This window comes from Callithrix jacchus, chromosome 7 (assembly GCF_049354715.1).
Source record: "Callithrix jacchus isolate 240 chromosome 7, calJac240_pri, whole genome shotgun sequence".
Lineage (NCBI taxonomy): Eukaryota > Metazoa > Chordata > Mammalia > Primates > Cebidae > Callithrix > Callithrix jacchus.
Window position 1 is genome coordinate 58,376,395 of NC_133508.1, and position 13,842 is coordinate 58,390,236.

Genomic DNA, 13,842 nt, shown 5'->3' on the forward strand with positions numbered 1-13,842 from the left:
GCCCCCCTGGCCCCTGCCCAGACCACCCAGCGCCAGGGCCTGGTGGAGCCCGGGTGGCTGGCGGGCAGTGCTCCCAGGCTGGTCAGCTGTGGTCTGGCCCCGCCTGAGGGGCTGTGGCCTGGGAACCGCCAGCTGTCTCCTCGGGAAGCGGCTGGGATCTCCAGAACAAACAGGGAAACCGCAGGCTCCCCTACCACACCCCCAAGGAGGGGTACTGCCTCTGGCCTCGCCTGCCAACACCCCACTCTCCAGGCCTGGCTCCCACTTCTGGACAAATAGAACAGAGGCAGGTCTCAGTAGAGCCTGATCTCCAGAGCAGTGGTGAAATGACACGGAGTCCCCCGGACGGAAGTGCCCAGCACAGGGCACTGCACACGGCAGGCCCCTGAGAAAGAGCAGCCCCAGCCTCCTCCACCGCTGGCTCAGTGGGAGCCACAGCAATCCTGGGGGATTCCCGGACCTGGCAGGGCAGGCCGGGACAGCCGCCCTGATTCAGACCGGTAGAGGCATGGGGCACATGTGACTCCACTAAAAGCCGCAATTAGAGCCCAATTTAAAGAAACGCTGTGTTAGTTCCTCCCCGGTAGATGTGATTATAGGCTCGCTTGGAGCTAAACCGTTTCTAACGGGATGACACAAGGAGAGGCCCCTTCCGGGGTCTGGCAGGCTGCCCGGCCCAGCCCCCAGCTGTGTGATTGGGGAAACCAAGGCCCGGAATTCACACTGCAGGTGAAGAGGGGGCAGGGCTTGAGGCTCCACCCCGCCCCTCACTTTTCTCTGGAGGCTTTCATGCTGCATCCAGAAGCCAAGGCACTGACACCCCTTGAAAAGGAAGGCCGGGGACTGAGATGATTGACAGCGCAAGAGGAAGGCGGGTGGTTCCCAGAATGGCCACAGTGCGACCTGTACCTGGAGCCAGGCAGCTGCTCCCTGCCCAACCCATGGGGGCCTTGAAATGATTAATAATAATAGAGGTGCCAGCAGCAGCCATGGCTCCCCTTGGAAGCGCTCCCTGGAGGAAGGCATCATCTCATGCATTCTCACAGGGACCCTGCCAGGGAGCTGCTAGGGCTAGCCCCATTAGGGATGGGGAAACCGAGGCTCCGAAGGGTCAGTGACTTGCCCAGCATCACGCCAGGAGCCGGTGGTATGTTCCTGCTGGGACTGGACAAGCTGCACAGAGATCTGGAGCAGGGAGTGCAGTTCGAGGGGCGCTGGGGGGTCATCTCAGTGAATGGCGAGGATGAGTAAGTGAGCCTATTAGCAAGTGAACGAAAGACAGAATGAATACAAAGGCTGTTTAAGAAACTCTGCCCCTGGGGAGGCCTGAAAGGGCCACAGGTCTCACCCTAGTTGCCCCCACTCCAGGGAGACCCCTGAGATTAATGGGCCACAGATAAAGGCCCAAGTCTCACCTCCCCAGAAACAAGGATCCCTCAGTTCCCAGGTTCCAGGGGTCCCTTGGCTCATCCCCCACTGAGCAGTGCCTCTCTGGCCTGCCCCCCAACACCACCTTCATTCCAGCCATCCCCCAAATGCCAGAAGGTAGATTACCTGCCCTGGTCCCTACTGCCACCTGCACCCTTGCCCAGGGCTGAACTCCCACATAGGATTGGGGCTTGGGGAGAGGCCAAAATAGGGGAAAAGCTGACCTCCCCTCTTCACCCACTCTGCCCCCTCCCATCCCCTTTGCAGCTCATATTGGGGAGTCCCTGGGTTGGGAGTGGCATACACTTGCTTCCTAGGAGCTTGGGCAGTAGGGTGCTAGAGCCCCCTGCTGGCCACACATCCCCCTCCATTCCCCGCCCCATGGAGATGGGTTGGGAGGATTCCTCATTCACTCAGCAAGTATTTATGAAGCGCTTACTGTGTGCAAGGCCCTGGGCCCAGCCATTCCTGCACACACAGAGCCTTCCTTCTGCTGCCTCTGGTTCTGCTGAGAAGACTTTGTGTGTCATGTGTCTCCTCACCACGTTCCCAAGGACTGTTCCCAAACCAACTCGTTGTGGGCTGGAGCTGTGCCTCCCTCATCAGACTGGGATTTCCCCAGGACATGGTTGTGACACCACCATCAGACCTGAGAAATGCAACTTGCCTTTCCTGAGAAACCTCTCCCCTCACTCTGAGCGCCTCCCTGGAGAGGGTTGCCAGATAAAATACAGGCTGCTCAGCTAAATTTGAATCTGAGACAAACAGAATAATTTTTTAGTATAAGTATGCCCCAAATATCGCACAAGGTATACTTAAACTAAAAATTATTCCTTGTTTATCTGAAATTCAAATTTAACTGGGCACCGTGGGTTTCTATTTGCTAAATCTGGCAACCCTAGACCTGGAGCTCTTTCCTTCTGCTGGAAGTGGGCCTGGCCAGATGGCGCAGGTCGCGTCTGAACTTGGCTCCTGACTGCCCAGTTATAGCTCCCATTGGTCCCCAGGACTGCTTCCCTCACTCACTGGCCCGCATCTGAACCCCCAGCTCCTGGGTGGACACAGCTGCCCACCACCCGGTGCACAGAGCCCAGCCTATGGACCATTTGGAACGCTGTGCCCCGCCTCCTGTGTGATGGGTCCAGAGAGAGAGAGGGACAGAACCACAGCTGCAGAGGGACCATGAGTGTTAGAGACAAGAGAGGCAGAGACACAGAGATAAAGGGACACAGAGACTGAGCACTGGAGACAGAGGGGGAGACAGCTAAGAGGGAGACAGAGAGCTTCGGGGCCCCTGCCCAGAGCTGCTTTGGGAGACGGGTAAAGGGGGTGGAGGGTCCTGAAAGCCCACTGGGATTTGCCTGAGTGAATCGGGACAGAGGAGAGATGGGGTCCCTGAGCCACAACACTGGGCCCCAAACGGGCCAGTCCTAGGAGGCAGGGGCGGGAGTCCATTCGGAGGCCGGCCCCAGCCCCTGAGCTCTCCCCTGGCCCTGCCTCCCAGGGGCAGACACAGGGACATTCATGGCTTCCCAGAAGGGCCTATGGGGCAGCCAGGGTGGCTTTTAAAATTAGCCTCGCTAACCAGATCTGGTTATTTCAGGAGGCTCCATCCCCCTTTGCGGGGCGGGAGCAGGGAAGAAGGGAGGGACCTCCACATTCCAGGGTCCCTGGCTGAGCACCCCCTGTGGCCTGGGCAGCAGAGAACATCCAGCTCCTAGCCCCCTGGCACAGGGCCGGCTTAGGCCTGTGCTCATCTCCTTGGCAAAGTTGCCCCAAGGTTGGCTATGGATGTCCAGGGACCCTAGCTGGGGGGCAGGGGAGGACCCCCTCATATTGGGCATGGGTTCTGTGCCAGCAGCCACCCCAGGTACCTTAAGGCCAAGATGGCCTCTTCAGAGCAATAGGTAGGGGCCTTGTCCTCATTCCCAGGTGAGGAAACTGAGACTCGGAGAGACAGGAGGCCCCTGCTGTGAGGCAGGGCAGATGGGGGAGGTCGAGTTTTCCAGGCACCCAAGTCCCTCCACTGGAGGCCTCTTCCCTCCTGCATGTGGAGGAATCCCCTGGCTGCTGTTTCCACCACCAGAGTAATTTCTAAGCAGAGTCCAGCGCTTCCCGGAGCCTGGTACCCCCGCCCAAGTCCTAATTCTAGCCTCGGGTCAGTGTCCTGGCTCGCCCTCCCACCTCAGAGCCCAGGGCGAGCACAGAGCTGGCGCGGGCACAAGAGAAACAGCACTGGACACTTTGATCCCAGAGGCCTGATCCGTCGCCAGCCTCCCCTGACCCCACCTCGGAGCTTGGAGTAGTGCGGTGGGGTGAAACCCGGCCCAGAGGACTTCCTTCCCACAGACGGGCCTGACACCAGCCAGACAGGGATGGGGCAAAGGCAGGTTCTGCCCACCGAGCTGCCCACTGAGCTGCCATGGCAGATCCTGCTGTTCTGTCTCCCCTGCGGGATAGAATGGAGTGGGGGTGCATTGCTAAGCACAGGGAGACACGCTGGGTACCCCCCCAGCTCTGTTATGGAAGCATCCTCACTCCCAGGTAAACCTGGCAAGCTGAGGCCCAGGGAAGCACCTGACATGGTCCATTTCCAAAGCCTCGCATCTGGGCGCCCGCACTGGGCCCAACAGCAGGCGGGTGTCCTCCACGCACTGAGCAGACTCCACATACTCTGAATTACAGGCGTCATCGATCCCTCCCTCCATGCCGGCGTGCACACTCTCTTCTTTGAGCCCACCATGTGCTGGGGCTGCACCGAGCAATTTATGAGGTGGCACCTCATTGAATCCTCACGCCAGGGTGCCAGTGAGGGCAGGGCTGTTAGCATCCCCACTGCACAGATGAGAAAACTGAGGCCCAGAGAGCCAAAATCATGTGTCCATGTTCATAGAGCAAGGGGGCAAAGCAGCTCGGAGCTGATTCCGAAGAAGCTCTTCACCGTGCTGCTGCACTGTGGGGCCAGCGCTGCAGAGGTGGGGTGTGAGGAGAAAGGGCACAGGAATGCAGCGCAGGGGAAGCTAAGGGATAGGGAGCAGGGGTGTGGCTGATGGGGGAGTGGTTTGCAGGGGACTCACTGAGCCCAGGGCAGCCTAGAGCTAAACCCAGTTGGGTGGTGCTGGGGTTTGGGTGTGAGTCACCACCCATGGGTGGCCTGAGGCATCAGAGGGTCACAGAAGGGCCCTGTCAGGAAAAGCATGGCACTCCCCAGACAACCCCCCGAGGTGCCTTCAGCATCATCCTGGGAAGGGGACAGGACCAGCAGGGGCTGGGGGCACTGCCAGGCTGTCAGGGAGGCCAAGCCATGGCTGATCCTTCTGGGGCCCAACTTTGGTGCCTGCTCCCAAGCCCAACGTCCCCAGTCCACCCTGCAAACCTGCTCTCCTCTGTGGTCCTGCCCCTGAGGAGCCCCTTCACTCACCCAACACCCAGGCTGTACTACTGGGAGCCTCCCGATTCCCCACTCAGCCCCACAGCCCATCAGGCGCTTGGTCCCCCTGCCCAGGCTCACCCGGTGTCCTCCTCAGCGTCCTCCTGGCCACCCTCTTCCCCCAGCAACAGCCTCCTTGGTCCCCTCCTCCCTCTGCTGGTGCAGCCTCCACCAGCATCTACAGCTTCTGTCCAGGCTCCCCCTGCCCTCAGCGCAGAGCCCTGACCCCTCAGTCTGAAGTTCAAGACCACGTTGCCTCTGGCCTCATCCCTACCCACCTCCCTATCCCCTCCATTGTCACCCTACCACCATTACAAGAGGGCTGCCACCTTCGGGTTCCAGAGTGGATTGGAACAGAGGAGAGGTGGGGTCCCTAGGCCCCAACACTTTCACTCAAGGCCCCCTCCTGCAGGGTCTCTCCTCCCTAGACCTTCCCAGGAACATGGAGCAGCTCCAGCGACTCTCCCCGACACTTCTTTCTCCAGGCCCTGCTTGTGCACACCTCTCCTGTTCCCTGGCTGCCCCTCATCACCCTTCAGCCTACTGTCCCAGCTGTGAGCTCCTGAGGGACCTTGGACTCATCCTCATCTCCTGGGCCTCCATCGGGTCCAGTAAGTGATCCCTTGGCGCCCCCTGGTGGCCATATAAGGGGATTCACTGAATATGAGAACGGGGGAGAAGGAAGCAATTAATTGAGCACCTAGTGTGTGCCAGACACTTTGTGCTGTATGTTTGATAAGCACCAGCTCATTGAATCCTCATAACAAACCCTCGGGAGAGGCACTACCACTCCTATTTTACAAAAGTAAACACTGAGGCTTACAGAGGCTAATATATTTCTCAATGCCACCCATTCAGCTGATAAGAGACAGTGCCAGGACTCAAATCTGTCTGACTGTACAGCCATGTTCTTCCTGCAGTGAGGAAGGGGCACAGGGTGCAGGGAAGGACAGCACCTGAGGAGGAAACCACAGGCGGTGCTCACAGAGCTGGTGGCTTGGCTTTGGAGGAGTCCTCAGGCCCAGCAGCTCTGATGGGGACAGGCTTGCCCCTTGCCACCTTGGCATCCCTGGACATCTGTCTGGGGTCAATCTGGCCACGGTTCACACAAAGCGAGGCCCAACTCTGGGTACAATAGCGATAAATAGAATTTATTTTATACAACTGTTACCGACATCCACACGGCCACAGGGGCTTCCAAAATGGGTGTTGGGGCCGGGAGGCTGGCCTTTGGCATGGCGCCTAAAAAGTGTGGCAGACACACAAGGGCTCCCAGCAGCTGCGCCTGGCTGCCCTTCCATGGCGGTGGGGGCAAGGCCTGGACTCACGGCCAGCTGAGACTCTCAGCCTGGAGGGCCCAGCGGCATGGGATGGCAGGGGTGAAGCTGGGTGCTGGCTGAAGAGCCAGCGAGGTCCCCACCCCCCACAAGGGGGTCACTTGTCTGTCATGTGTAGGCAGTGGACAGGGCACTGGCAGACCTGTGGCAGAACTGGAAGGTCTGGGAGGTGCAATGGGCACAGCCAGCTCCTTGCCCTTCTGCCTACCTGGGGCCCCAGGGACCTTAAGAAGCAGGGTAGAGTGATGGGAGGTCCCCGGGAAGAAAATCCCACCTTCTAGGGCAGATGCATGTAATCAGTCTTCAGTGACCTCTGAAATAATCGTGTCCATTTGTAGCAGAAGTACCCAGAGAGGGAGAGTGACTTGCCCAGAGTCACACAGCAGAACCCAAATCAGAAACCAGGACCCCTGACTCCCAACCTAGTGCTCACTCCCCCACATGTAACACCCACTTTCTGCTGCCTTCAGGGGTAAGCTCTCCGCACTGAGCTGTCTCAATCCCTCTCTTGCACTGCATTCCTTCTGAGTCCAGAGGGATGCTCAAGGGTGATGGAGGCCCAGGGTGTGGGTGAGCCAGGCCCCCAGTCTTGCTTCCACTGAGCTATCCCTGCCTCAGCCCGGACCCCCAGGCTGCGGTGGGGACGATGCCAGCAGCTTCCCCAATCCCAGGTCTGGATGGCTCTGCCCTGCAGAGACAGCCCGGATGGGTGGGCCATGGGGAGGGTGGAGAGGCAGGGGGCAGCCCACGGGCTGGTGTTGGTCTTCAGGGCAGTGGTCCCATCTGCCTGGACTTGACACAGCTTCTTCCCCTTGTGCTTCTGTGGCCTCATCTGCAGAGCAAAGGGGGATGGAAACACTGTGAAACTTGGTATGGTGGGTGGTTGGCACCAGTGTGCCCCAACTCTACCAAGTCCCGATCTCAGGGAACCCCACCCTGGGAGGGGCCATCCTTGGAATTCCAGGCTCCGGGTCTTTCCATCCCACTGGGAACCCCTGAAACTTCTTCCCACCTGGCAACTCCAAGCCCCTTTCATATTCCCATCAAATCCTCCAATAATTCCAGGGCAGAGGTCCCAGGGAGGGGCCGTGACCTGCCCAATACACCAAGCAATGGAGCGTCAGGGGGTTCAAACCTAAATACATAGCTCTCACCCCAGAGAGGTGACAGAGGAACAGGGAGGAGTCAGCTCAGCCCCCAACACACCCCCACCCTCTCCCACCAAACACAAGCTGAGGGGCTGGGTCTAACCTGCTCAGTTTCACCTTCAGAGGGGGCGGCCGGGCTAACAGCCCTGCAGACAGACAGTGGCAGCGAGACAGGCAGCAGGACAGGAGAAGCAACGGGGTGAAAGACACAGGTAAGCAAAGTCACTGGCCGTGTCCAGGCTGGCAAGCCCCACCCCGCCTGGCCTAGGGCGACCTCTCTTGGTTCGGCCTCTGTTCCCAGTCTCCCCTCCAGCTCATCCCCTCCCAGGTGGGGCTCTCCCAGTGCCAGCCCCAGAGGGCTCCACATACCAGCTGGGGTGTGTGCTGCTCAGATGCTTCCAGCTGGATCTTGATCTCGGGACACGCAGGGTCCCCCAACTTGCCGGCGTCTGGGTGGGGTGATCGAGAGGGGCCTGGGGAGGGGGGCAGGAGGGAGCCACCTCACTGGCCGCGGGGAGGCACCAGGGAGACGGGGGCACAGGTGGGCAGTCGGAACCAGTGTGCTCCAACCCCACCCCTAACTTTCTTCCTTGCCATCCCACATTGTCCTCTGAGACCCTTCCAGAAGAAACCAGCCCTCCAATCCGTCCAGCCACCCTAGGCTGGACGATGACCTGCCCTCTGTCCTCCAAGGCTGGGGCAGTCACATCACACCCCCACCATGTGGGGCATGGGAACTGGTGCCCCCACCCCATGCCCAACCCTGTCCCCCTCCTACCCCAAGGGTAGCCCTGCTTTGTGGGGAAGCTGCACTGTCCTGGTACCTGGGGAGCTGCCCCCACTAGTGGTGCTGACACTGTCCTCCAGCCATGTGCTATAGATGAAAGAGTCCCGCTTGTGGGGTGTTCCAGAGGATGACACACTCTCCTACGGAGGGGTGGAGAGAGGGAGGGAGGGAGGTTAGCGCATGTCCTTGGCCCTGGCTAGGGCCCCCACCCAGTCCCTCTCCCTCACTGCACTCCACATCCTCCACCTGTGCCTCCTGCAAGGACTGGTCCAGCCATGGCTGCCAGGGAGAACATAGGAGGGCAGAAGCAGGGCTGGCACAGACCCAGGCACACCCCACCCACTGCCACACATTCATTCAACAAACATTCACTGATACTCTACAGGGCTTGCCATGACATAAATCAGGCATGGGCCCTGCCCACAGGAGCCCGATGTCTGGGAGGCGAGGCAGGCTGTGAAGAGACCGTAGTAATTCTGGACTCTGTGCCCCAGTGGGCAGGGTCTGGATCTGCACTGTTCCTGGCTGCACCTGCTGCATCTGGGGCAGCGCTTGGCAAGGAACAGGGGCCCACTGATGGTTTGCAGAATGAAGAATGACAAAAGGTATGCCGGGCAATGCCTGGGGACTGTGAGAGCACAAAGGGGGTTCCTAACCTACCCTGGGACTAGGAAATCAGGGAAGGCTTTCAGGAAGAGGCGTGCAAGCTCAGTTAAGAAGGATGAGTCACATCCTAGAGAAGAAAGGAGGAGGATGCAGGAAGAGTGAGCCAGACAGAAGAGATGGCACACTGAAAAGGCCCGGGGGTGAAGGAAGCCCGGGAGGCTTGGGGGACCGCAAGGGAGTATGATGTGGTGGTAATGTCTGAGGTGGTAAGAGAGGAGACTAGAGAGGAAGAGAGCGACCACATCTCCAAGAGCCCCAGAGACGGAGCTTCCTGTGGACAGTGCTGGGGAGCCATGGCAGGCTTCTGCGCAGGGGAGGTTCATCTGCACTGCTCCTTTGGGCTGGGTCTCCTGATCACATCTCAGCCACACCTAAGCTCATGCTTCTACTCAGGGCATCTCCAGGGACCAAAGAGCCCCCTCCAAGCTCCTGTGGAGCCCCCGACCCCCTGAGCCTCTCACCAGGCCTGTGTCCTCTCCATCCACACCCTCCGTTTCCTCCACCACGCTGGCGAAGCTGCTGGCACTGGACGAAGAGCGGGAGAAGTCCTTGAGCGCCTCTGCTCTCTGTGCGGTGGTCTCCGCTCTGCCGTGGACAGTGCCCCATTAGCCAGCATCCACTCAGAGTCCCTCCTGGGCCAGGCCCTCACTCCCTTGCCTCCCCAACCCAGGAGGCCTGGCCTGTAGCAGCCAACCACCTTTGGGGACCCCTTAGAGGTCCTTGCGCCTCTGATCCCCCCAGACTCCCACTGCAGCCTCCTACTCCCCATACTGTCCTTCCTAATCTGTAAATCTGACCATGCCCCTCCCCTGCTCACAACCTTCTCCTGGCTCCCCTTTCCCCCAGATAAAGCACAACGTCCTCAGCATGGTGATTCGTAACAGTGACATCATCAGGTGCACGGCACTGAGCCGGGGACTGCTCCACGTGCCTTTACCTGACTTAGCTCACCGCTAAGATTATGATACCCATCTTCCAGATGAGGAGATGCCAGGCACAGAGGGGGCAGGCACACGGCCCAGGGCCACTCAGCACAGGCAGAGGGCGGGGGATGAGCCCAGGCAGCTCCTGTAGACAGTCTACAGTCTACTCTTAACCCCACAAGCTTTTCACATTCAGGGCCCTGGCGCCCCCTGCCTGGAGTCTCTGTCCTGCTCTCAAATCCCGAAAGCAAATGTGTCTTTCGAAAATCAGCCTCGGGCTCCCACTCCCGGAGTCCTTCTCCAATTCCTCCTCCCAAGGTGAGAATGGCGCTCCCCACTCTGGGTCCTGCGTACTGCATATCCCCATCTCTGCCACCCTGTCCTGCCTCTCTGTTCGCCTGCCAGGGCTGAGTCCTCTCGATTCCCACAGAATGGAGGGACAGCTTCCTCACTGGCCTCTCCGTTTCCACCCCACTCCATCCCGGTCTCCATACAGCAACTGCAGTCAGCTTCTTAAAGCATCACCCTCGTAATTACAATCCTCCCAAGGCTCGCTGTCACCCTGAGGATAAAAGTCAAAGCTCTTGTACGGCCTGCTAAACTATAAGCCAGTGCCTGCCCATCTCTCCAACCTCCTTCCCACCACCACCCAGCACAAAGTCACAAGGTCTGCCCGGGCCCAGCCCCTCAGGTACTTTTTTTTTAAGCGATGGAGTCTTGCTGTGGAGTCCAGGCTGGAGTGCAGTGGCTATTCACAGGCATGATCATAGCTCACTGTAGCCTCCAACTCCTGGGCTAAACCCATCCTCCTTCTTCAGCCTCCCAAGTAGGTGGACTCCAGGCATGTGCCACCACTCCTGGCCACCCTTCTTTCTGTCCCTGGAGTATGCCCTGGGCTGCTGCACTGGCCAAGCTCCTTACCTGAGTGCTCTTCTCTCTGCCATGCCAGTCCTAGCAGAGCTGGCTCAGTTCCCAATTCAAATGTCACCCCTTGAAGATGTTTCCCCTGAGGACCCATCTAAACACCACTGTCCCCAGTCCTTCTTCATCCCCCCCAAACCCTGCTTTAGGTTCCTCCCATCACCATGATCTGGAAACGGCTTATGAGGCCATGTTCTGGTGGACCTGCGGCCTTGAGGAGGGGACCTATGCACAGGGCACCTCTGTGCTGGGAATGGAGCTGGGCATGCACAAGGTGCTCAGTGGGTATGTGTCAAAGGAGGGCCCCAAGAATGCCCAGGCCCCCCGACACCTTGCTGTGGCAGAGTCAAGGCTCCTGTGCTGTCCTGGGCCCAGGCAGGGGAGGGAAAGGCTGATTCACACTCCCAAGCCCCCAAGCCCCACGTGCCCTGAGCCCCAACCTGTTCTTGGTCGTGGGCATCTCTGGGGAGCTCTGAGTGGATGAGTTCTCCGACTTGGGCTCCTGGGAGACGTGCCCGCTGTCTGGGGTCTTCTGGCCAGCCGGAGGGCTCTCCCTGCGGGGCACATGGGGGCAGCGGAGGGATTCAGCGCTGGGCCTGGCATCAGGCCAGGCAGTGATGGGGGTCATAGTGCCTCCTGTCTCATACCTACTCCCCTATCCTCAGGGCCAGCCCCGCAGCGGTTCTGTGGGCTCCCTGGCTAGCCTGGCCAACAATGCGGTGGCACTAATGGAACTATACAGGACAGGAATGGGATTCCTCTCAGATCCTCTCCATAGGAGCAGATACAGCTGTCCCTATCCCTGGATAAGGACAACCAGGGACACACAGCTAGGACGTGGCAATGCCAACCCCAAACCCAGGATTTGCAGCACACTCAGCTCTGGTGGCAGCAAGGACGATGCCTGCTCCTCCTGGAGCCCTCTCAGGGGACCCGACCCTGGCCTCACATGCAGTGTCCGAGTCCCCACAGCAGCCCATGCCATTGGTTGTGTTCTCATCCCTTTTCCAGATCGGAACAGTAAGGCTCAGAGGAGCTCAGTGACTCACCCAAGGTCACATATCGTTAGCACCAGGGAGATGGACTCATACCCAGGAGCCAGCCTCTGATGTCGGGGACAGCTCTGCTGCTGGCCTGAGCTGGCTGTCCTCATGTTGCCCACACTTGTGGACCCCCAGGCCCATCTGTGGCCACCCTGAAAACCAGCCCTAGGCCCTCCTACCTGTGCTGAGGCCTCGGGAAGAGCATGGGTGCTGGATCCACACAGATCAGGGCTCAGATCCCAGCTCTGCCCATCACTGGCTGTGTGACCTTGGCAAGCCCTTTGACCCCTATGACCTATGGCTTCTTGATCTGCATGTGGCACGTTAGGTGACATGCTGGCCCTGGTGCCCGACATGCAGCAGGGACTTGGCCACACATTTGTCACAGGTGGGGACAAAGAGGCAGAGGGGTGGGCACTCCCTTCCGCCTGCTTTGCTTTGCCACTGAATGGGGGTCAGGGGTGAGGCTGCAGGGGAACGGGGCACTATCCCCCCTCACCCACCTCTTCTCCTGCACCTCCTGTATGTTCTCGATGCCAATGGCGCTGCTGCGGCGGGAGCCAAATGGGCCCGACTTCTTCCTCGTGGGGCTCTTCCCAGGGACAATCAGTGACTGTGGGGAGAGGCCCCAACTCAGTGCCACCTTCTCAGGGAGCCCCAGTGCCCCCCCACATCCCTTCTGGGGACCCTGCTGCCCCAGGCCCTGAAGCAGAGTTGGTGAGCAAGAAAGAATGAGAGAAGATGCCTATCCCCAGAGACAGCCCTCCCAGTTTACGGAAAGGGAAACAGGCCCCAGGAGGGCAGAGGCCTCTCCCAACCTCACACAGCAGGAATGCACATCGATATTGGCCCAGGGTTAGGGCAGGGTCCCAAGGGGGCTAGGGTGGGAGGAGGCTGAGTCCTCTGAATGGCTATCCCCCCACCCCCCAGGCCTCCGTGGGGTCTACAGCCTAAGGGTGGTGGTCAGAGGGCGGTGTAGTAACCCAAGACCCACCCCATGTCAGCTGGGGCCCCTCCCCAGAACCTCCAAATTGGCTGGGGGAGGTTCTGGCCCAGCAGTTGGAAGACTCCCTCAGCTTCCCACACACTGTGCTGGGATGCCCTAGGCCCCAGAAGCCTGCTCCCAGCTTCTCTGGAGGCAGGAAGGGGTAGGACCCCCAGGCCAGATCCTGGAGGGGAGGGATGGTGCTCCATGCAGACCGGCGATATTGGGGGACGTGTGGTTGGGCGTAGGGCCTTTGGGTACTGGATCCTGGCAGGGACTGGGCCAGGGTCCCAGGGGCCAAGGCAGGGCCAGAAGCCCCTGGTGAGGGGGCACTGGCTCTGGCACAGGTACCAGGCCCCAAAGCAGGTGCTGAGTGCCATCGGAGCTGCTGCCACTCCATCCCGCATGCCCTGGGGCCTGTCCTGGGGGCAGGGGGGCAACGTCCCCAATATGGCCTCCGTCCTGAGTACGAGCAGAGAACAGCGCGTGCAGGCAGCCTCCAGAGCTGGCGGCCCCGCGGACGACAACCTCTTCCACGGTTCCTATGCCTATGGCACTGCCCCGGCGTCCGAATCTACTCGCGCTTTTCCCAGGAATAAGCAATGACTGGCAAGCAGCAGAGGGTGGGGGCAGAGAGAGAGAGAGAGAGACAGAGAGAGAGTCAGAGAGCGAGAGAGATGGTGGGGGGGAGACACAGAGAGGAGGAGAGACAGAGAAAGGAAGAAGACAGAGAAAAGGGAAGAGAAGGGTGCAGGAAGTAATAGAAGAGAGATGGAGCCAGGGAGGGAAGGCAAGAAGCACAAGGACAGACGACAGGGGAGACAGGGAGAGAGATGGACATACAGACAGTTACCCAGAGACAGGGACACGTGTGACCCAGCGAGGGCGCATTAGACGGGCACAGAGGGAAATACAGAGAGATGAGGATGCAAGGACACAGAGACAGGCCCGGGGAGGGTCACAGACAGAGAAGGAAAGACAGGGGAAGGTGGAAAGGAAAAAGCAAGGGTGATAACAGTGGAAAAGGGAAGGGGGGAGAGGGAGCAAAGAAAACAGGTGCAAGAAGGAAGGAAAAATGGAGAACCGAAGGGCAGAGAGGCCACGGGAGGAGGAGAGAAGGAAGGAGGGAACAAAAAAAGGAGAGAGGGTGGAATAAAAGGAGGAAACATGGAGA

The 13,842-nt window shown here is 59.5% G+C and overlaps 1 protein-coding gene across 50 annotated transcripts in view; it reads right to left on the reverse strand.

The window, feature by feature from the left end:
• Positions 1-5,988: 5,988 nt before the first annotated feature.
• RAP1GAP (RAP1 GTPase activating protein) overlaps positions 5,989-13,842 on the reverse strand; it is a 69,163-nt gene continuing 61,309 nt past the window's right edge. For 6 of the 50 annotated variants that reach the window (XM_035308070.3, XM_078330692.1, XM_078330691.1 and 3 more), the window contains 8 exons: positions 13,197-13,274; positions 12,187-12,296; positions 11,081-11,194; positions 9,258-9,381; positions 8,168-8,270; positions 7,713-7,816; positions 7,447-7,489; positions 5,989-7,027 (listed from right to left, as the gene is read on the reverse strand). In XM_035308070.3, the coding sequence (XP_035163961.1) occupies positions 7,481-7,489; positions 7,713-7,816; positions 8,168-8,270; positions 9,258-9,381; positions 11,081-11,194; positions 12,187-12,296; positions 13,197-13,274 (642 nt within the window). In that variant the 3' untranslated portion in view covers positions 5,989-7,027; positions 7,447-7,480. Of the gene's footprint in view, positions 7,028-7,446; positions 7,490-7,712; positions 7,848-8,167; positions 8,271-9,257; positions 9,382-11,080; positions 11,195-12,186; positions 12,297-13,019; positions 13,275-13,842 lie in introns of all 50 variants that reach the window. The other 44 variants (XM_035308062.3, XM_078330687.1, XM_078330690.1 and 41 more) reach the window with 15 other exon arrangements.